The following is a 24,606-nucleotide window of genomic DNA, read 5'->3' as shown; positions in this document are numbered from 1 at the left end:
TACAAACACAACAGGAATGATGTATGTATCTGTAGAGATAGCTAGCCAAAAATATCTAGTTTTTGCATTAGTGGCCTGCAGGCTACTAATAGGGGGCAGCAGGCCGCTAGTGGGTCTGTAGGTCCCTGAATGGTTAGGCTTGAAAAACTATTATTTTGGTCCAAAACAAGGCATAAGGTTTGTATGTTTTTGAGGCTCAAAGCTGAGGCTATCTGCTGAGGATTTCAAGCATTCGACAACAATGTATAAATTCATCATCAGGTGAGCAATTGGTGGCACTCAAGTCGTAAGGGAGGTCAAAAATGGGGTGTCTATAGCTGTCTTAAGTTCGCGGCCGCGATTTGATTCGTCTTTATAAGGCAATTTGTGCCTGAAAATATTTATTTTTGATCCATTTTCTTTTCTCTCTCTTTTCTAGAGACTTTTGCCCTAACATTCTTGGGCTTAAGTCTTGATTTTGAGGCCTTTAGCCTTGGTTTTGATCTTTGACTCCTTCGTGAGTTTTGTAGATCTTGTCGGGGGCTTCATTTTTATCTAGGCCAAATTTTGATTTAGATCTCGGATGGTGCTTCTACCTTTTCCTCTTCTCTTCAAGAGGTAGGATTCTATTTCTTTAACTTAACATGAGTTTGCTAGTGTATATGTGGTATTTTGGGTATAAAACCATGTTGTAGTTGTTGTTGATGTAGTTATTATTTTGATTTTGAAATCATGAGTTGCGGATTGAGGGTTTGATTGAATTAGGTGTTGATTATGGATATTCTAACTATTAAACTTATTTTCTGTATATATAAAATTGCATATGGGTGGTTGTAGATGAAAGCCCCAATTTTGCTAAAAATCCTAATGCTGTATTTAGTTGGGAGATTTGGGAAAAGATTTAGACAGAGAAAGGGAAAGGGAAAGGGAAAGGGAAATGGTGTGTATAAAATTAGGTGAAATGTAGTTATATTTTATTCACATTTCACTTACCTTTTTCTTTTCCTTTTCCAAATCCTTTCCTAAATCCTCCAACCAAACACAGCTTAAGTGTTTATGTTTTGGGAATTAGGAAAATTTTGAGCTTGTGATGTGGTTGATAGAATCGAAATGAGTTTTGTGTTATGAGAATGTCATTGGTGAAAGAAGAATGAATTGAGAAATTTGTGAAATTATATTGTTAATGAATAGGATGTACCCATTGGGAATGAAAATGGTTTTGTTAACGGCTATTAATAACATACAGAGGTTTTGAAGAGAATGAAAACCCGTTGTTGAACGGAGGTGCAAGGTGCACATTTTATAAGAATTGGATAATGCTTTGATGCATTGGTTATAATTAAAAAAACAACTTGATCTTAATTAAGTAGTTAAAATGATATTGTGATGGTTGGAAATGTCGCTTGGCAATGACCAGGGGTGGTGCTTAGCGATTGCCATGATTGTGAAGTGTAACTCATATTGTACACTACTATATGTGGTGCTTGGCGATAACCATAGGATTAGGTGACGCTTAGTAATGGTCATTGGTAGAGTGCGACTTCTGATAGTGCATTGGTTTGGGTGGTGCTTAGCGATGACCACGGTTAGATCAATGAGATGTGTGTGTGTGTGTGTATGTAAGGTTTCACTAAGTATTAGAGTTGATAAATGGAGAATGGAGTAATTGAATGAAAACTTATCTTAAGAAAGAAAATGTTTTGAATTGAATATATATGTATTACATCATGATCATCTCTACTTGTGAGGTTGTATTAGTTTTTGAAATGTTCCTTATTGGGCTTTATGTTCACCCTATGTGCTTGAAATCTTTTTCAAGTATTTATGTCATGCCAGATTTGGAGATGAAGCTTTGGATGTGTATTTGGAGCTGGATGTGGTTGCTCTATTTATTTGTAGGCCTTGGGCTATTTACTTGTAGGCCGAGTGCCATTATTGTAAAGGTTGTACCCTTTGTAAATGATGTGAGCTTGTGGGCATTTCAATTAATATATGAGATCATTGTTTATTTCTACATTGAGAATGTTCATATCACTTAGATGTTGATATAGAGTGTATGTAATTAGATAATTAATGTAATATATGTCATTATTATATCCATTTGCACGAGAGACCTTATGTTTATTTAACTTATTATTATCTTTTATTCTTTATTTAATTGTTTATTCTCATGGGTCGGATCTTGAAAATTTGAGGCGTGACAACATGTGTTTTTAGGGTGATGCTTCGACTAGAGGCAATAAGGTTGATTCAGAATTTGTAATGGATTATAGTAATGAATTTGTCACTCATGAGGTGAGTCTTTGATTGTTTTATAAACAATGTACCTTTTTTTGTCCTCTTTTATGTGCAATAATTGATTAGTTTAATTTATTTATTTTTGATATTCAAGAGTCGAAATGAGGTAAGTTGATGGGCTCTTCAAGTTGGGAGAAGAAATGGATTCGTTATTGTTGTGCATAAATCATATAGGGTGGTATTTGTGGTAGGAAGACAAGACTAAACCTAGCTTGTGAGAGAAGTGGATCTTATAGGGACACTCGAAAAAATAGCAGACTTAAGACAAAAAAAAAAAGAAGCAAAACTGACTAGTATTAAAAATGTGAATGTCCTTTTCTATTGAAGGGTAAAAAATTAGCCACAAATGATGACTGGACCTTAATGATTGTTTGTGGTGTGCATAATCATTCTACTACGAAATATCTTGAAGGTTATTCTTATGCTGAAAGGTTGTCATATGAGGAAACCCCTTTGTTGGTAGACATGTCGAAGAGTATAGTACAATTGAGTGAGATATTGGTTACATTGAAACAACGTGATGATGTAAATGCTTCCACAATTAAGACAATTTACAATATATGCCATAGATATAAAGTTGCTGAGAAAGCTGGGGCATCTCAAATGGAATAACTATTGGGTTAATTAGCAGTCAACAAATACATTGAGTGACATAGGAGCTGTGCAAATATTGAGATAGTGACTGGTTGTTCTTTGCATATCATGTTATTTTGAATTTGTTATGTGCATTTCCAAAAGTGTTGTTGATGGATTGTACTTATAAGACCAATTGATATCAGTTGCCCCTTCTAGAGATTATAGGTGTGACATCGACAGACATAACCTTTTCAGTTACATTTACGTATCTCCAATATGAGAAGGAGGATAACTACGCATGGGCACTTGGTATTTTGCGTAGTGTTATGGATGAAAATATTCTTCCTTGTTTTATTGTCACAAATAGAGAATTGTCCCCTTATGAATGCCATATATACGGTGTTTCCTAGAACTACAAATTTGTTGTGTAGATGGCACATTAGTAAAATGTACTTACTAATTGCAAAAGATGTTTGAGACAAAGGATAAATGTGAAATGTTTATAATGAGTTAGAATATGTTGGTCTTGTCATCCTCTAAAGAAGTATACATGCAACGACTATCTTTGTTATATAGTGAGTTCAGTACTTATCAAGATACACTTCATTATGTTATCTCATCTTGGTTGGATACATACAAGTTGAAATTGGTGGCTACTTGGACTGACACATTTATGCACTTTGGAAATTCTACAACAAATAGGTAAATACGAGCATTTAAATTGATTAGTTATTTATTTTTTTATAACATTATTTTTATAAAGATTTGTTTTCATGTATACGGTTGAGAGTTTACATTCAAAACTTAAAAGATATGTTGGATCAAGTCAAGGAAATTTTGAGTAGAATTGGACAAGGATACACAATTTACTTGAGTTGCAATATAGTGAAACAAAATTATCATTTGAGAATAGCAAGATAGTTGTGCAACATGATTTCAAACCTACGTAGTTTAAGGAGCTTCATGGTAATGTCTCAATTACTGCATTAGAGATCATATTGGCAAAGTCCAAACGAGCATCTTCTGTTGGTATTGATATTGTTGCATGTGGATATATCGTTCAGCGTACTCACAGTTTCCATGTGCGCACGAGATAGCAGATTACATGAAAGAAAATCAGCTAATTTCCCCCACTTTTGTTCATTCCTATTAGACTAAGCTTGATATGTTGAGTACCCCACACTTTTTAAGTCAATAGTGGACTTGTACACCTAAGTTAGAATTGTTTGCCAAACGATTTGAAGAGGTAGATATAGATGTGAAGAGGTTTTTGTTATAGAAATTAAAGGAGTTAGCCAAACCTGATTGTACATTTTTTATTGAGCCGAAAGTGAAGTTTAATCCATGGGGTCAACCAAAATTGAAGATTGATACCTTCATTTGTCATGAGCCATTTGTGTTTGAACTAGTTGCATTAGCACAAGATAGTTATTCACCCGGAGTCACTACCAAGGCGAGTATAACAACAAAAAAGGTGTAGACAAAAAAGGCACAACCAAAGAAGATAGAAAAGGTACGTGACTTACTAGTGAGGTACGTAATTGTGTCATGTTGTCTACTTTATTGTATAACATTAGCATTGGGCTGTGATATTGAATCCAAATTCCTTTTTTGAGGCATTCCCTTCAGAATTGAGACAATATATTAAATACGTTAAGGATGTTGCAGTAGATGACAATCGTGGGTTTCGAGCTATTATTGGTTTGATGGGCTTTGGAGAAGAATAATGGTTACGAGTGAGAAAAGATTTACTTACAGAGTTGCACACGCATAGTGACCACTACAGGAAATTATTTGGATCATAAGAGAGAATCAATGACCTTACCAATATCTTGGTATATTTTGAACAAAACCCTAGGTTGAATCGATGGATGACGATGCCTGATATGGGTCATCTTATATCATCTTTCTACCAAGTCATTCTGGTCCACTTGTCTATACAACAATGTTTGACATTCCTCCCTCTTAGGTCAATATTGATGTCTGTTGCCTCTCATAAGGAGATATGTATTGGTTTTATCAACAACAACCATTTTGTTCAAGTATTGGTTTCAACACCTTTCCCTAGAGAATAATATTAGGGATCATGAAAAAAATATCATGAATGCATTATGAAGATTTTTCATCCTTTGATTAGTGTGTAGTGTTTTATTGTATGTGTAATCCAAAGGTGGAGAATCTTTTATGATCATCTTCATGATATTTTTTCATGATCTCTAGCATTACTCTTCCTTAAAACATTTAGAACTTAACAACGACAATATTTTTGTACATTCTAATGTTTTTGATTTTATTTATTTATTTATTTATTTTTTGGAGCCTGGTCATCCTATTCCACATATAGAAACTAACTGGTAAAGGTACCATGACCCTTATGCAGTAGGCTGAGAGGTTGCATATAGCTCCAAAGTATAACATTTCAAATCACTCATCAGTCCAAACATAGCCACAACTGAGACAGTAGACCTAGATGAGGACTAATGTCATATGAGTGAGATATGAAACATAATTGAAATGTATTTAACTTATGTATTTGGAATGGATTTAAGTTATGTTATTTTCTTTGTTATACTGAATTGGAATGGAAAAAAGTGAATTGGAATGGATTTAATTTATGTATTTGGAATGGATTTAAGTTGTGTTATTTCCTTTGTTATACTGAATTGGAATGGAAAAGAGCGAATTGTTTTTGTTCGGTTTCATAGTGCTAACAGAATCAATTAACTTCGGCAAAAAAGTCCTCAATGCAGAAGATTAGTTCGGCTATACAATATTGAACAAATTGTTTTTTTTTGGTTTTATAGTGCTAAAGTGATTGGGTCAGCAATCATTTCTATTCGGCATTATAGTGCTAAACGAGTCATTTTAATTCGGTTTTATAGGACTGAACGAGTTTTTTGAATTGATTTTACAGTGCTGAATGAAAAGGATTTGTTCGGTTAGTTAGTGCTAAACATAAAATTTATGTTTATTCCCTAGTCATTACAACAAATAAATCAACATTTCAAACAAACAAACCATCAAACTAATTAAAACAAATTCATTGACTTCAACATCATTGCCAAACCATCAAACACCATCAAACTAATTCATTGAGTCCCCAAAAAGTATGGTAAAGTCATATACGAACCTAACCCATACTTGTGTCATATAAAAACCACCATCAAAATATATGCCCAAAATATTTCTCAAAACAACCAACATATACTAAGTGTTATTTGACCTTTGTTATACTTGTGTCTAACATGTAATAAAGTCTAAGATTTCAAACCCTATGTAATGAAGTTTAACATATGTTACAAACTAAAATTTCAAAAAGCATATTTCAAGCCAACAAATACTGAAGTCTAAGATGTTGGTCCATGTATATTTTCTTCAGTGCCTTAAGTACGTTCAATGATCGAAATGGGATACAATAAAGCAGCTCCCACCCGAGATATGTTACGCAATGCTATGAAATAGATAACACAAGTCTTGAAAGACCAACAGTCCAGTGAAGAGCATACCCCATTGAAGAACTTGGTGTACACTAGTCACAAGAAACATATGAATTGAAGGTGATGATAATCAGTTGATGTCTCGGAGCGTGGGTTATACTTAGAACGATGTGTCGGGTTTTGAACTTGCATGTGTGAAATGGAAGTAAACCACTCCAAGTAACCTGGCATACAATCCCATGGATGCAAGGTTGGAACTCTACGAATTGTCTCAGACAACAAGTGATTTTCCAACTCTCCCAAATCATATCCAAGTATTTATAGACAATGATGTATTATTTTGCAATAGATCCTCTAGAGGCTTGAATTGGAGTAAAGAGCTGTGAGAGAATAGTTTGCACACTGTTAAACTGTCTCAACACCCTGTTCGGATGGTATGGTTCAACAATATGCATACATTTTAAGCATCCATTACAGTTAGCAACGTCAAAAAAAGGATGCTCAATACGCTTATCATGGTATGGATCCCAAATAACCTACAAGAGTCAAATATTTATACGAGAGTTATGAATGAAGTTGCATAATAACAAGTAATATATACATATGCGAAGTTAAGACTGACACTTACGTTATGAGCCCCTAATCTGCCAAGGTCCTCTTGCAACCTTTGTAAAATAAACGATGACAAACCATATTGTGTGCGAGAAACCCAACGAAAGACATGAGACTGCTCTTTTTTATAGTCCAAATTGGGATGGGGTCTAGCACCAACAAAATACTTGTAAATCCAAGCTTCCAACAATGTCATGTATCTCGCCATATGTGTTATGGCATACCTTGTGGCAGTATTCAATTGTCGGTATAAAAAAGCTAATCCGGCTGCACCCCAAGCATTAGAATCAACCAAACGCAAATCTATAAGAAAAGACAAATACACTACTGGAACACGTGCCCCAGTTGTGTCTGCAAACAAAGAGGCTAAGACTGTACGTGATGGTGATGGTGTTGGTGGTGGAGACGATTTCGGAACAAGAAGAATAAGAAATTTGAAAACCCTAGAGAAAGAGAGGGGGAGAGGGACATGAGAGAGAGATGAAAGCTTCGTTTGGGAAGTGGGTTGGTTCTTTGGCTTTTTGGCTATTTTAGCCGAGGTTAAAAAGTTTAGTTTGGGAAGGGCTTTTTAGCTTTTTAAACTTTTTTTTTTTGTGAGAGAAGATTGTAATAATTATGGGTTGGATATGATGTTTTGTTTGTTATGACTAAAATAGTCTATTTTGTCTTTTGTGATTAAAACAGCCACAAACCATCTTTCCAAACCTAGCTGAAGAAAGTTAGATTTGGTGAAATGAGGTTAAGAGAATATATATCATATATATATTTACCTAGATATTTTGACCATTTTGCTCAAATTTATCTTTTTTAATAAAGTATTTCACCGCCTAAACCTTTAAGTAAAGAAAAGGGCAAATTACATATACACCCCTCGAGGTTTGGCTAAATTACAGATACCCCCCTGAGATTTCGAAAATTACATCCCGCCCCCTGAGGTTTGTATTTTCATAACAATTTGCCCCCTGAGGTTTATATTTCATAACAAATTACCCCCTAATTTCTTATGCAAATATAGCATTCAGGGGGGAATTCGTAATTTCTCAAACCTCAGGGGGCATCTGTAATTTAGCCAAACCTCGAAGGGTGTATATGTAATTTGCCCTAAAGAAAAATTCAAATTTAAATTTATCCAACGAATACTCTTTAATAAGTGGTTTACATAAATTATTTATTTATTTTATTATTAATATATTATATTTTTTAAAGTAAAGGAAAAGCTCGGCGTATCCATTTCAAGCATTGAAAAGCGCGTGAAAAGCCTATGAAATCCAATTCGCATCGTCATCCTCATCATCATCGAAGGTAAACGCGGCCGCCTTGGATTGGGAACCAATCCCTATTCCCAATCCCAATCCCATGTCATCCCCCTCCTCAAATTATTATTATTTAAAAAAAAAAAACACTAATTATAATAACTCCAGAAAGAAACCCTAGATTTCTTCTGCCCCAATTTTCGTGTCTCTGTCGGTGATTCTATCATCTCAGATTATTGTTGTGATGTATGTATTTATAGATTCTCGCTAAAGCTAATTCGGATTTCTTTCATGTACAAAGAAAATTCACTCCCCAGATCTGATTCTACCAAGTAAGTTTCTCTCTCTCCTTCTCTCTCTCTTCTCTTTCTTCTTTTATTTATTTATTTATTTATTTTTTCCATTTAATTTTAATCTTCGAATTAAGAAAGAATTCTCGATGTCTTTCATCGATCTGTTTTCATGGTTTCGGAAAGTTCTTGTCTTACTTTTTACCCACATATATCGATGGTTTTGACCTTGTTATATTTAGTCATGGTCTCATTAATTGGGAAGCTATTGACTTGGTTATGAACAACTAATTGATATTTTTGTTGGGTTTTAAAATTTTTTTTTTTTCATCAAGTAAAATAATTGGATTGCAAGGATTTTGATTGGTTATTTTTTGTGTTTCTCTTTAATCAGTCCAAACCCATGAAACCCAGTTGCTACTTGCTAAGTAACGGGTAGAGAATCATATATACTATGCTAATTAGTGAGGGCTTCTTGATAATATTACGTCTCTACCTAGTTTGGATTGATCTTTGTTGGCATGAAAGGGGTTTGATTTTGTTGCCCTAATTGGATTGGTGCATACATAGGGGTTTTGTTGAGATATTACCCTCTTTCCGGACTGGTAGATGTGATTTAGACAGTCGAGAAGAAGAAAGCTATTAGGTCAAATGCTTTTACTTGGTTGACCAATGAGATTTGAATTTTTGTAAGACAAAGCAACTGGAGCACATCCACAGTTATCACTTAAAAGTGCTGTATTGTGTTTCAACCTGAAAATCACATTGTTTTAATATTTGAAGCAGATTTGGGCAGTTGAATGTGGTAAAGAACTTCATATCTGTAATGATAACACTAACAAATAACAACTGTATTAGGAATGAACTATGGTAGCTTTCCCAGTTGATCTATCGGCTTCTTTGAAGACAACCAAGTAAAACAAGATGACTAAGTGAGTTGACATAAGGGGGTGTTGAACCATCTGCATTTTGATATCAGTTGTTGGTATCATCTTTCCGTTACATGGACTCGACTGTTTGGGGAAGTATCTGTGTCAACATGACATGACATGGATGCGGGTGTGGGATCTGTGTCGGATTTGCCTCCTCTCTCTCGGACATGGCTAATCGAAAAGAAAGAAGAAGGTCGAGATACTTCGATATGTATTGGGTTCGAGATCTAGATTTTTTGAATCATAGCTTTATCGACGATTGAATGTCGGCTACATTAATGACATAATATAGAGTTCGAATCGAGAGAGAGAGAGAGAGAGAGAGAGAGAGAGAGAGAGTCATAATCTAGGGTTTGAACCAAGAGGGAGCATGAGATTTTGGGTTATTGAGTGTCGATCGTGCTACGCGCGTGTGTGAGAGAGAGAGTTTGATCGGCTGGTTTCAGTCTTTATGAGACTGCAATGCAGTTGGAGGGATTACATGTTATTCAACTGGTGAGCATTTTTGCTAGGTTTGGCTAGTTGGCCAGACCCAATAAATAAAATAATAGTTTGGACCTACTTATAAACTTTGTTCAACAATAAAAACTTAGGCCTTTTGGTGTTTTCCCACATCTCTATTAATTACATGGGCTGTTATATGGGTCAACTTTTTTTAACTCACCTTCCTATAACAAATATATTTAAAAATAACTATTTAATGTATCCTGTATTCCTATCCAAATTTGGATTTATATCCATGTATCCTCAATTTTTTTTAGTGTCCAACTCTTAGATACACACCCACACCCTATACTTACACCCGAGTTTGTGTACCATAGGGTATCATTATGAAATGTCGACTAAATTAGGACGTAAAGACTTAATCATGTAGAATGCTCACTTGACCTTGAATTGTATTGTCATGTATAATGTTGTCGTTGGCATGATTACTAAGGTTAGCTTTTCCGTTTCATCTACTTGCTTAGAATTTAACTTATATGTGTCTAGCACAAGCTGTATGCTCTCTCTGTCTCTCTCCCCCCATGTATACCTTTTCTTATTTAATTAGGTTAGTTTGGGAATTTTGTCAATTTTATCCCCCACTTATCTCGTGATTAGTTTGTTACCCATTACATCCCATGTATCTTAGAATGAGAAACAGTCAACTGAGTGTGAAGTCATGGTCGATCTGTGTGATTCTGTTGGTTGAAAATTTATTGAGGCTTCAGAATGAATGTGTTTCTATATTTGTTTTGTAAATTTATCCTGCACAGAACGGAGTAGGAATTCCTGCAAAGAAAATAATTGAAAATCCCTTTTCTAAATTTAAAATTGACGAAAATGTTTTGGGTTATCTTTTTGCTGTTGATGTTTCATCCTGTTATTTTGCAGGTTATCCTCCAAAATAGTTGGTGGATGATGATTGTACAGATGGATAAAATGTCTACTACTCCATCATGGGAGGTGGCTCAACAACTTTATGACAAGGTATGTTGTATTCTTGTCATTAGATACTTTTTCCCCTTCGTGAATCCCTTCTTTTGTAGCTTTCTCTTATACTGAAGTGATTCTATGTTATGTTTTATACGCTTAAAAATAAAATAATAAGAGTCAATTCAGCATTGGGTTCATATGCATGCCTGCACAGTGTGTGTGTGTTTTTGTTTTGTTTTTTAAACCAAAAATTGGTCTCCATTCATTTATCAAGGCTGAAGCCAGTGGTCTGTTGATGATACTGATTCTCTTCAGACTTTTTATTGGAAAATGTATGAGATTATATGACATGATTGTTGGGACTGCAGCAAATAGTAATCATATTCCACATGGTTCCTGAAGCCTTTAACCAATCTATGATATAATAGGATATCAAAAGTTTCTTTTTTTAGCAGGCATTCATTTTGGTTGTACATAATTGAATACACCCTGTAATAGTCTAGATAAGTTCTTTTTGTGAGTGAATTTTTATCTGTTGGAATGACAACATTCTTCAATGAAAAGGAATGTATAAGTACGTAGTTAGAGCATCTCCAACCCACTAGGCATATAATGCTTGTTAGCTAAAATGCCTAGTATAACTCATTTTTTTCAACTCCAATGCACTAGGCATATGATTAGGCATTTTAGCTCAACTCATATTCACTAGCTACATGTAGCTAGCTTTCAAGGCTAGGCAAAATGAGTTTAATTATTAGGATCATTTCTCTCCATCTTTGTTGCTGATGTGGCATTTTCTAAAATTAATAGTATTTAAATAAATAGCTAAAATAAAGAGTATGGTTGGAGTAGAAATATGAAATAGTTGATAGGCAAAATAAAATATATACTTTATAGTAATATTTAGATAGGTAAAATACCTATTACCGTTGGAGATGCTCTTAATGGTTCACAGCACACACAAGCATGTAAAGCATGCATGCATACTGTGGCACACATGTTCCACATTATAGATGCATATACAAGCATGAAAGAGATGGTAAAAGAGTTTTTGGAGTTCAACATTTGCTTAATGGGATTAGTGGTTCATTTTAATGTGGATCACTTGTATATTTGTATGTCTATGTGTGTATACATCATGTGGTGGCAAGTGACCCGTGATGTTGGGGATGATTTCTTTAGTTTGTGGGGTAGAGGGGGGGAGGGAAGGGAAAGGGAATGTGATGGTTATGTTGGTTGAAAAGATAAAAGGGATGTTTAGAATTCTGGGTTGTTATGATACTATTACAATTGTTAATGCCATTACGTAATAGTGGTGACGTCTACTATGTTTAAAAACCAATTTTTTGCCCATTTCCTCTTTCAGCTTTTATTTATTATTTATTCACTCAGCATTAAAGATTGAACTTAACTTTTATATGTAATTGTAACTAGCAAGTTGTATGTTGTGTTGCTTGTATAACTTGAAGATATAAATCATATGATTTTTGTTTGTTTATTAAAATAAGAGCAATGATATTCATACTCCACTTTTAGCCTCACTCTTTTTTTTGGCTTATCACAAGGGGAGTGTGAGTTCCTTGAGTTCCTAGAAGTGGAGTGCGAATATCATTGCTCTAAAATATACTAATACCTCCAAAAATGGCAAGTTGTATGTTATGTTGCTTGTATAACTTGAAGATATAAATCACATGATTTTAGTTTGTTTCCAAAAATTAATTTAAACCCCAACAAATGTGACTCTCAAAGATGTGTGAAAAATGAAAAATTTCACTGCTCCAGTTGCAACAACAATTATGCTACGCTTTTTACACCTCATGACCGTATCACTGGCACCATTACCATTGTGGCAACCACATCCATTTCTTGAAACCTTGTTTTAGATTAATGTTGATTGGCTTCAAGAAAATATTTAGAAGTATTAGGGAAAAAATTTAAAATCACATATTCTGTTAATTTTTGTTACTTGGCAACACTGACAGGTGAGGGCAATAATTTCAGAAACTATAATGGGAGTCCTTGTAATTGTCAAAAACCATTTATAATTAATTTAAACTTGAAGTAAGTGTTGAAAAACTTCTGAAGCATTGTTAATATTTATTAATCACTTTGTGTATTGTTAAGTTTTGAGTGTTGTGATGATGGTAATGTTTTGACTGCACTAGCCTTAAGATTGTTGAGAATTTCTTTACTCTTAAATTAGTTTGGGGTTCAACATTGAGATTTTGTGTTCTAAGTCCAAAATGGATGCTCCTAGTAATGAATTAAATGTAGGAGAAAGGGGACTTGGAAGAAAGGAAGTTTGTGTACCTTTCACATCAACCAATCACCAACCACATCTTGAAGCTGTTTATTATGTAGTATGGAATGATTCTTGTTGTAGCAAAATTATTTCTCAGTGAATTTTGTCTGCACAAACAGGAGAACTCTTTTTCAAGATTTAGGAAATATCTAGTTAGATTCAAACAAAATGCATCTTAGTCCTTTAAGTTAGGATGAAGGTCATCTAGAAGGATCCCTGTGAGCTGTTCCATGTTCCATGATCCGTCTTTTATGGAAGGTGGTGGGAGGTGGAAGCTAGCCTCTTGCTTCTATTAACTGAAATCATATATGTTATCCCCCTTCCTTCTATTCAAAAGGCAAGCTGCCCTTAAACAATAATATATAGTAGTGTAAAATCAAGCATGAATGCAATGGAAATTCAGTTTGATTCTTTATGGTGAACCAATGTATGGCAACAGTAAACTATAAACTCCGCATTTTGGGCATCCCTTTGTGAAAGAAATTCTAGGTTTCCAAGGTCCATATTAAACATTATCGTTGATGACTCGTGTGTGTGTGTGAGCGCTCGTGTGTATGAGCCATCTGTACCTGCAAAATCATACCCACACAAATTGCTGACATATGCTACTCCTACAGAATATAGAGTTGGAGAATAGGCGTCGTAGGTCGGCCCAGGCAAGAGTTCCCTCAGATCCAAATGCTTGGCAGCAGATGCGTGAGAACTATGAAGCAATAATACTCGAGGATCATGCATTTTCTGAGCAGCACAATATTGAATATGCTCTGTGGCAGCTACATTACAGGCGAATCGAGGAATTCAGAGCCCACACCAATGCTGCTTTAGCTTCTACAACTTCAAGCACATCTCAGATTGTAAAGGGTCCCCCGCGACCTGATCGAATTAGTAAAATACGTCTGCAGTTTAAAACTTTCCTTTCAGAAGCTACTGGATTTTACCATGATCTAATTTTGAAAATTAGATCAAAATATGGGCTTCCTCTTGGTTATCTCTCTGAGGATTCAGGGTATCAAATTGTTATGGAGAAAGATGGCAATAGATCTATTGAGATGAAGAAAGGTATTGTATCTTGTCATCGTTGTTTGATATACCTGGGTGACCTTGCTCGTTACAAAGGATTGTATGGGGAGGGCGATTCCAAAAGCCGTGATTATGCTGCAGCTTCGAGTTATTACTTGCAAGCTGCATCTCTTTGGCCATCAAGCGGGAATCCCCATCACCAGGTTTTCCATTTCATTTTTTCCTTTTTGGGTTATTTTTGTCAATTTTGTGTGTTCCTTCAATCATCTTTTCTCCATGCTTGGATTGTTAGTTCTACAATGAGGTTGATCTTTATGATGGGAAAAATGTTTGTTCTTTCAGCTTGCCATATTGGCTACCTATTCTGGGGATGAATTAGCGGCTGTATACCGTTATTTTCGGAGTCTGGCAGTGGATAGTCCCTTTTCCACTGCAAGGGATAACTTGATTGTCGCATTTGAAAAGGTATTATTACTAAACTTGTTTGGATTACTTTTTCAGTGTTATGGTCTGTTCATGTTTTTGGTTGTCTGAGAATTTATGGTATATAGTGGTATGGTCTAGCCCTACAAATGTGGAGGTTCTTGGCTTAATGCAAACACTTACAAATTCACATTATAATTTTCCCTATGAAATATTTGCTTTTATATTTTGCGAAATTCACTTATGTTCATCACGCATCCAATATATTACTCGAGTCCGGATGAAGTTGGCTGTGAGACCATGTATTTTGGTTGTACATCATTTATAGTTGGTTTGACTCAAGGGATATGTTTTGTTCCATTTACTTTGAGGAAGTAGTTCTTATTTGCTAAAATACAGTTTTTGATGCAAGGTTGATTCGCCCCCTCCTTTTTCTTTCCCATTACTTATTTATATATATTTGGGTTGGTGGGGAGTGGGGGAACTATGCCTTATTTTTATGTTTTTATTTTTATTTTTTATTTTATCCCTTTTACGGAATGGAAATTTGGCATAGGGCCAGAACTGATGACTGGTTAATCAGTTTTTTTATAGGTTTGTTTGTGATAATTTCCTTACTTATCCAAATAATAATAATAATAATAATAATAATGAAAAAAATAATGTGAGAGTTTACTGTAAGATTTTTTATTTACTCATTGCAATATGAGCTGGTATGTGTATGTGCCATTTTTATATTTATCAATATATATGTTTAGGTTTAGGTTTTTGTTTCTTGTTTATGGGCTAGTCAATTTATGATTTGATGGTGAAATCAACTGATTCATAGTGTATTACTGTATTTGTTTATGTACCTGCTTTCTCTGCAGAATCGCCAGAGTTACTCTCAGCTGCATGGGGATATGAAAGCTTCTGTGATCAGTGAATCACCTGCGCAGATAACTGCCAAAGGAAGAGGGAAAGCAGAAGACAAACTCCAACCTAAGGATGCCAACGTTGGTGCCAGCCTTGTTGCAAAAAAAGCAGCCAGTGTCCATGACCCCTATAAAGCTTTCTGCATTCGCTTTGTTCGTCTAATTGGCATTCTTTTTAGTCGCACTAGGTATTTATCTTGAACATTACTGTTGTGCTATATTTGACAAGCTTCATGCAATTGCTTATATAGATGACTTTTCCCTCCAGCTTGGAAACGTTTGCAGAAGTTCTTTCTCTGGTTAGCAGTACTTTGAATGAGCTTCTTTCTTCTGGGTCAGAAGAAGAGCTGACTTTTGGCACAGATGCTGTTGAGAATGGTCTGGTCATTGTTCGCCTTATTGCCATTCTTATATTCACGGTTCACAATGTGAATAAGGATGGTGATGGTCAGAGTTATGCGGATATTGTACAACGTACAGTTCTGCTTCAAAATGCACTTGCTGCAGTTTTTGAATTAGTGGGGCACATTTTGAAGAGATGTGTGGAGTTGAGTGATCCTTGTTCAAGTTACCTCCTTCCTGGCATTCTAGTTTTTGTGGAATGGTTGGCTTGTTCTCCTGATGTTGCAGCAGGCAGTGATAGAGAAGATAAACAAGCAACTGTTAGACTAGTTTTTTGGAATCATTGTATATCTTTCTTAAATAAGCTTTTGTCAAGTGGGCTAGTGGTGATGGATGATGAAGACGAGACCTGCTTTTTCAATATGGGCAGGTATGAGGAAGGTGAAACTGAAAATCGGCTTGCTTTGTGGGAGGACTTCGAGTTGAGAGGATTCTTGCCCCTTCAACCTGCACATACCATTTTGGATTTTTCAAGGAAACATTCTGTTGGAGGTGATGGCAACAAGGAGAAAATTGCTCGTGTTAAAAGGATTCTGGCAGCAGGAAAGGCTCTAGAAAATGTAGTTAAAGTTGAGCAAAAAACAATAATTTTTGGTTTGAAGGCGAAGAAATTTATTTTGAGTGTTAAACCTCAAACATCAGATGATTTCATGTTTATGCCCTTTTTGGGCAGTCCTAAATTAAATGGTGTGAATCGCCAACCTCCAATAGAGACTATGAGCAATGCCTTTGTTGCGCAGACAAATGCACAGCTATATGTGGAAGGGGAAGAGGAGGATGAAGAGATTGTTTTCAAGCCAACAGTGATGGAAAAATGTAGTGATTTGATTGTTTCAAAGTGGATGCCTAATGAGGGTCTTGAGCCTAGCAAAAATGCTGTTGCTGGTAATTCTCAGTTTCATGGCAGTTCTGTTTCAGCCCAGCACAGCGATCTTCACCAGCGGACTGCTGTTGATGCAAGTTCACAACCACCTGTTTCTGTTGCCAACCATGTACTGCAGCATCCACAACCAATTCCATCACACTCTTCAATGTGGTTTGACCAGCAAGCTTCTCTTGCTAATGGCTTCAAAGGTTTGAACATCTTGGAAAATGGGCACGTAATGAAACCTGGAATGCCAGAAGATACACCCATTTCACACCATTCTTCACTTTCTCTTCCAGTCCAACAATCTATCAATGTCAATGCAAGTGGTATATCTTATAGTCAGGTAAAGGCGTCAGAAATGGTGATGCAACGTGAGATTGATATTATTGGTTCTTCTGGGGTTACTTCTGGCAGTTTTGCTGTAAATACATCATCACCGTTGTCAGCAAGTTCGAGAAGAAGTCCAGTAAACAGACCAGTAAGGCATCTTGGCCCTCCACCTGGTTTTAGAGCTGTCCCTCCACCTGGTTTTAGCGCTGTTCCTCCTAAATCAGTAAATGAGCTCATATCTGGGTCAGATTTGGTGGCTGATAATCTACTCATAGATAACTATAGCTGGTTGGATGGATATAAGTTGCCATTACCAATGAATAGCTCAGTGCTCAATCAATCTATTAATCATCCATCCCAGTCAAGTCCCCATCATACCAGTAACAACAATGTCTCTGTGGGGACAATTAGCTTTCCCTTTCCTGGAAAACAAGTTCCACCAAAGCAGTTTCCTGTGGAAAAACAGAAAGGCTGGGAGGATAACCATACTTTTGAACATCTAAATTTACACCATGAACAACTGCAGCTGGAGCAGCTCATGAAAGGAAGTCAGCAGTTCCCACTGCCAGATCAATTCCAAGGACAGTCGATGTGGGGGGCTCGTCACCCTGTGTGAATCATTTTGAGAGCATCAGATGGTAAGTTAATGCTGTATACACTGCATCTGTTGTGATTGATATTTTATGTCCTGATTTGCAATTTTGTCAAATTTTATTTGGTAGAATATTTATCTGATGCAATGTATTTTTGTTATTGAGGTCCTCAAGAATGATTGTTGTGGATGTCCTGCGTCCTGCTGGTACCATATTGATACTCCAACTTGGCGGTCCTGTTAATTTTGTTTAGTTTTTGTTGGAGCATGGTAGTGTTGGCATGTTGCAGGCTCTTGCTAGTTAACAAGTGAGTATCTGCTCTTTCTCTGTGTCTGTGCGCGCGCGCGCGTGTGTTCACATGTGACTGCTCTCTTATGTTGTGTGATTGTCTTTAGAGCAACCTTCAATAACTAATAATCCATGAGAACGAACATATCAGCTGATCAATGATGCTATATTTATTATTTTATGAATATTCTTTTGACAAAGAAGCTTTATGACATGGAAACATTCCAAATTTCCTTTGATCGAAATGTTTGGACGACACCAATGTTTGAGTCTTCTAGATATCAGACACCTTTACAATATGTTGGTCATCAATCCCAACCCCCAAATCAAGATACTGTATTTGTTCTGATGTAAAGAAAACCGACATTGAAAATTGACACACACAGTTAAAAATTTGTGCTAGTTATTGGTAGATATATTTGATATCATTATATGACTATTAGAGTTTCTCATAATCATTGAGATGTGTTTTCATCGAAATTAGACATAAGGGAAAATGATTGATGTAGGGCATAGGAAGAAGGATTTTTCCTAGCAAGAGTTGAGCAAATTCACAACACAAACTCGAGTTCTCTTAGTATTCAAACCCACCAAACTGAGGCCATTACACCTTACACCACATTTTAATAGAAAGCCAAACTTCGAGGCCAAGTTCTATCCTTTTGGACACTTGGTGACTTATAAAATTTGACCCAAACAAGATCTATGGATCCATGCCACAGCCCATTGACCCAAACTACAACCCATCCCCATAAAATTTGCAGTTGCCAAAATATTTTTATAAAAAGAAGCTGCACATGGAACTAAAAATTGACCAGCAACATATTAATTTAGAGTGAATGTCAGCAAAGGCACTCGATGCTATGGTGGGCAGTTTCCATTTGACCCAAAAAACTTCTAGATTGTTAGAATCATAGACTTTGTTTTAGGCTTCCAAACTTATACTTAGTCTATTCAACTGATGTTGTTTTAATGAACTATCGAAATCCCTGCAACTTCATGGTTTTCAACTAATGTAAAGTACTTGGTCGGTATACTCCTAAAATGTTTAAAAGATCAAGCATATGTTTAATGGCAAAATCTAAAAATAACCAAAAGGCCTCACATGATTTTGAGAATGAAGTGCAATGCTTGTAAAATGACCTCTATACTTCTCTCTCTCGCGCTCTGTCTCTCTCATTTATTTATTTTGTGGTCTTTTCTCATCTCGTCTTTCTCTCCTGCATTATAGATATATACACGTCCCCAAAATTTTAAACTTATTTTCCAATTTAATTATATCTTAGATATCCCTAATTTTTTTAACCTAGTTTCTAACTCAACTATATCTCAAGTTAATACATATAGATGTATGCACACTACACATATATACACATATATTGAAGTTGCAGGAAAAGTCCCTTGTACCCTGAGTTGGTCACATCAGAAATCAGAACACCATTTGCGTTAGGATTGTGGCCCTTGTTCTCTTCTCTCTTCTTTCTCCTACAGTGTTCGAAATCACATCTGGCCCGCATCTCCACATAATTTATATATAAAATATATATATCCAAGTAGATGGTGGTATTCTTTTATAAGTCCTGAAATTCAGGGTAATTTTGCAGGTCATGCAGCACTCTTCAGACCAGAGGAAGCAAAATTGTGAACATTTCTACAATGCGCAGTCCGTATGTGTAAATCCCATCGGTGGAGAGAGATAAGTAGACGTCAATAAGAGCATCCATTGGCTTTGGGGGGTTTGTCTCAAGGACAGTTGGGTGGGAATAAGGGTTGTACACACACTATTCTAAACTGTGATAGCATTCTGTCTAGCTGTCCGATTAGTCTTGTCATGTCAATATCCTCATCACAGTTACCCTCACCGCGTTATTGGTTCTTTGGAAGCTATTACTGGCCAAATGTTGTTCCAGAAAGCATCAGCGCTCGATGTCTGGTATGCTCGCTTGCTAAGGTGGAGTTGGAGTTGGGTAATATTTGAGCTTGAACCAGATATGACAGGATCATAGTGGAATAAAGAGCCAAGCAGTATATCTATCTAGTTAATTTAGAAGTGTGCGTGCGTGTGGATAAAAGACCTATGTCTGTGTCTTTCCGTGGTTCAATAATGAAAAATGACTCAATGTGGAGTACATTTATGTCAATTTCTGAATGGTTTGATTTGGGGGACAACATTTGCTTTGTTTTTTCAAATGTTTAAAATACCTTGTTTCAGCTGTTTGTTGATGTTTTAAATATTGTTCTGCTAAATCTTCTTCTCATTCATCTATGTTGCTTTTATGTTTTTAAAATTTTACAAAATTAGTATTGATAATATAATCTTGTGTCTGGTCCAATGTAATTTTACGTTCTTTTTTATTGTTGTTATTTATATTGTGGGTTAGGATTTATTATTGTTATTTATATTGTGGGTTAGGATTTGGGGGAAGATGGTGAGGGGGTTAAGGGTTAGGGTTTTATATTTAATTACAATTTGAGTACATGAGATTTCATCAACTTTAGTTTTTAGGTTCGGAGAATAAAGAACTAATGTTTGGTTTTGCAATTTTAAAAATAGTTTTTGAGTTTTCAATTTATCATCAGTATAACATCTATCATTCTTGACTAGATGTTGCTTCTTGCCTTGTAAAGTTATGCAAAGCTAGTGAAATGACAATATTTAACCATTCTATTTCAAGTATGACAGCGGGCCACGCTCTCTAAAATTGGCAAATTAAACTTTCCGAACATCAAAACATTCAATGACTTTCCTTAGCCCTACGAATCCTAGTTTAATAGAAAACAAATTACATCAAAAATCCAATTAATTTGAGGATGCTGAGTCAAAATTCAATGTGAAGGATTATATTAAATTAAAAGTTAAAATATGAAGAATGGTTGTTTGGAATGTCTTAAATAAGTGTACTTTTTATCTTTTTGAACTAAAAAGTTGAGAAAAAAAAGATGGATGTTTGAGTTAATTTTTTGTTTTTTTACGAAAAAATATGGAATAAAAAATTGTATAAATAAAGTATATAGTGGAAGAAAGTTAAGTGGATGTATAGCTGCCTTGATGTCCCAGCATGTCTTACACAGAAAATAATTGCCTTATTTGAGGCAAAGTGTTTGGACAGTGATGGTCGGTTCGTGAGGGCCACCATGGGTCCCATTTTAATAATCTGAACCGTTCAATATGTACAACTCGTCGAGTATTATATGCTTGTAAAAAATCACGTTGATCGGATATCAATAGCTATATGATCGGATTGGTTTTTTTCAACAGTTAGCTATCACACCATCCGTTTTGTTTATACAAAACTGATTTGATCATATAGTTAACGATATTCGATCAACGTGATTTTTTATAGGCATATATAACTCGACGAGTTCTATATATTGAACGGTTCGGATTATCAAAACGGAACCCTTAGTGGGCCCCCAAGGGCCTAACATTACCATCAAATTGTGACTTTACATATGTAATTTTTTTTTTTTGGCTAAAAAAAGTGTATAATGGCCTTCCTGCCTGCTTCAGAAGTACGGCTGACAACATCCATCAAACTTTTGTATTATAAAAATATATAAAATATTTTTTATTTGTGAATAGTAATGGCTTTTTACTTTTTTGTGTAACTTTTTGACTTTTTGGATTATTTTGGATTTGCCAAACCTGATCTTAATTAGGGGGAGGTGATTTCTTACTTGTGACAAGACGTCAACCTTTGACCTCTAGTAAGAGGTGAGAGTTTTAACCAACTAACAAATCCCCAATTAGTTAATTTATTCATATTGTATTGGTGTTCGAATCCTTTAGAGTGATCCTCTACGGTTTTTAAAGGGTGGTGGTGGACAGTAATGGCAGCGATCTGGTGCTCTCTCTCTCTCTCTCTCTCTCTCATGCTTGGGTTTAGCGATGATGGGGGTCCTAGTGTTTGAAGAGGTGGTCGACAGTAGATAGGAGGGGTAGCCGACAACCAGAGTCTGGTTAGGGTGCATTACTGTCATCCGAAGAAATAAAAGAGAGGAAGAGGAAAAGAGAAGAGGCGGAGGAGAGAAGAAAGGGCGGCAGATGGCGGGACAAAGAGATGATTAGAAGGAGGAAGAGGAGGAGGAGGCTGCGATAGAGATGGCTTTGAGGGGCAGGGGTTGTGTTTGTTTTACTCGGTGGCAAATGGCTCTGTCGGTGGGGCGGCAAACTACTTCACTCTTTCTCTCATAGGGCAAACTAAAATGAAGGAAATATTTTTAGGGAAGATCTCGTCCCTTCACACCTTTAGTGGGATAGGTATCGTGCCCTAAGCTTTTCACTCCACTAGATCACTCTACTATTTCAATCTAGAGGATTTGAACGCATTATATTGACATCTAGTACGAGGTAAGAGTTTTAACCAACTAACTAGTCCCAATTAGTTAATTTGTTCATATTATATTGAAGGGTAAAAGTTGTAGGAACAATCTTCTGTGTATAATAAATAAATTGAAACCAAATCAAACAAATAAAATAAATAACGTACCAAAATTATTTTACCGAATCGAAGAATAATAAAAAAAGATCAAGTCGAGTGTGTAACACTCTGTCCTTAAGACAGATTCGTTCCGCTACGGTGCTTACGGAATAATGACGTCTATATCCCAAGATATAATGATCTTTACAAATTTGTAGTAGCACTCCAAACAAATTTGTCTGGCGAACTAGGACCTGTGTTCTATACTCTCTTTAATTTTCCTAAAAATTAATATGAAGAATTTATGCAAACATAGTAGAAAATTGGAGAGCAAACAAGTAATTTTCAGACTATTTTTCAAATCAGAATGACTGCTGGAAATGGTAGTATTTATAGACAACCAAGGCTGTCCAAACAAGTGCAGTTCTTGAATGAACAGATGTGAAACTGTTTGAACAGATATCATTCAAAATTCGAACAGATCTGCAACTGTTGCAGTTTATAAAACTGTCCAGATTTTGAATCTGTCTAGACAATTATGAATCTGTCCGGATATGAATTGATTGAAAAACAGTTTGGACTGAAAAATTTGTTTGTGGAATTTGTATCTGAAAAGAGGTACAAAATTATGGACAAAAATTTGAATTCAAATTCAAATTACAAGATGCAAAATTTATATTAATTTTTTCCACAAGAAATTTGGAAAAAATTCAAATAAATTTTGTCCAAAAAATTAATATTAGAACCGACCCGATCCACAACCGCGCCCGGCACGGCTAGGCTCGACCGGACGGACGGACGACGGCGGCGGCGCGCATATGTGGTGGTTTGGGCTAAGGTTCAATTTGTCCATAACTCCTCCCTTCTACAAACTTGGGGTGCCCCTCGGGGCCTACCCCAAGTTAGTAAACTAAGAGCTTATATACTTACAAAAGCTCTCTTAAAGTTTCAATGTGGGACAATCCATTTCAAGGAAACCCACATTTAATTCTTTAATTGTCCATTCCACGAACTCGAAAACGACGTCAAGTTCTCATTCACCCATAAATGGTTTTGACGTACTGTCTTCACCTTGTGACTTGCTATACGGCAAGGAACACGTCACCTCTTCGGACCCACCCCAAAAGATATTTGAGGCCTAATCAATTTGGGCTCAAAGATGGCCGAAAATAAGCCTATAAAACCAATTTTCCAACAATCCCCTACATGAATGGAATTTGACAGAAAGAAAATGCAACAATATGATTTAATTACAGAGAGTACACAAATTGGAAATATTCTGCAAATGATAGGTAGCTTTTGGCTTTGAACCTTCCCTTGTGAGACACTATTAGATTTACTAGCTAACCAGTGAACATGATGTCTTGAAATGTTCAGCCGTTTGTGTAAACCAAAACAATAGAACTCGCACAGTATATCCCCAGACACAGTTTAGTTCTTACTATTGTGTTCATTTTAGCGCTGAACAACTTGGTCTTTCATGAGTGCTCTAGAGAATTGTAGCCCTTCACAAATCTCATAGAACCAGCCTAGTTCACACTTACATAGGTGATTCTTATGAAAAGTATCATACCATACTCCACTAGGTATACCTAGATATAAGAATCATTAAAAGTATTACTTAACCTAAAACTCTGCAGACATCACTATTTCATCATAGAAATGGGTAAGAGTTTGAATCCCCAGTGATCCTTCTGAGTCATACACAACTTGGTTGTCCCTTTGAATCTAGATCTTGGGATCTCCAGTCAACTAGGTTGGGTTGCCATTGTAGTAAGTCTTATTTAATAAGCTTACGTCCCATTTCCCTCGATGAGTTCTCAACTAACTCTCTTGCTAACCCTTTGGTTAGTGGATCCGCTATGTTGTTATCAGACTTTACATATTCAATGGAAATAATTCCATTAGAGAGTAGTTGTCTCACGGTGTTATGTCAATGACGAATGTGTCGAGACTTACCGTTATACATATGACTCTGTGCTCTACTTATTGCTGATTGACTATCGCAATGTATGCATATAGCAAGCACTGGTTTTGGTCATATTGGAATATCTTCAAGGAAGTGACGAAGCCATTCTGTTTTTTCCCCAACTTTATCTAAAGCTATGAATTCTGATTCCATAGTAGACCTAGCTATGCAAGTATATTTGGAAGATTTCCAAGATACAGCCACACCACCAAGGGTAAAGACATACCCACTGGTGGACTTCGAGTCTCTAGTATCCGATATCCAGTTTGCATCATAGCATCCT

At 35.9% G+C, this 24,606-nt stretch overlaps 1 protein-coding gene across 3 annotated transcripts; it reads left to right on the top strand.

Moving 5' to 3' along the window:
- Nucleotides 1-8,076: 8,076 nt before the first annotated feature.
- LOC145788678 (nonsense-mediated mRNA decay factor SMG7-like) lies at nucleotides 8,077-20,180 on the top strand. Of its 3 annotated transcripts, XM_082910901.1 has the most exons (9): nucleotides 8,077-8,204; nucleotides 8,416-8,487; nucleotides 10,752-10,847; nucleotides 13,713-14,318; nucleotides 14,458-14,580; nucleotides 15,408-15,640; nucleotides 15,721-17,690; nucleotides 17,811-17,952; nucleotides 19,538-20,180. In XM_082910901.1, the coding sequence occupies exons 3-7, from the start codon at nucleotides 10,776-10,778 to the stop codon at nucleotides 17,666-17,668; spliced, it is 2,982 nt and encodes a 993-aa protein (XP_082767027.1). In that variant the 5' UTR covers nucleotides 8,077-8,204; nucleotides 8,416-8,487; nucleotides 10,752-10,775; the 3' UTR covers nucleotides 17,669-17,690; nucleotides 17,811-17,952; nucleotides 19,538-20,180. The 3 variants fall into 3 exon arrangements, with proteins under 3 accessions (XP_082767027.1, XP_082767029.1, XP_082767028.1); XM_082910903.1 differs by lacking the exon at nucleotides 8,077-8,204 and having other exon boundaries at nucleotides 8,208-8,487; nucleotides 17,820-17,952; XM_082910902.1 differs by lacking the exon at nucleotides 8,077-8,204 and having other exon boundaries at nucleotides 8,216-8,487.
- Nucleotides 20,181-24,606: the final 4,426 nt, after the last annotated feature.

Source organism: Camellia sinensis, unplaced genomic scaffold (genome assembly GCF_055761805.1).
Source record: "Camellia sinensis isolate YWXY unplaced genomic scaffold, ASM5576180v1 Unanchor1, whole genome shotgun sequence".
Taxonomy (NCBI): domain Eukaryota; kingdom Viridiplantae; phylum Streptophyta; class Magnoliopsida; order Ericales; family Theaceae; genus Camellia; species Camellia sinensis.
Note: the sequence above shows the minus strand (reverse complement) of the source record. Positions and strands in the feature narration are given on the sequence as shown.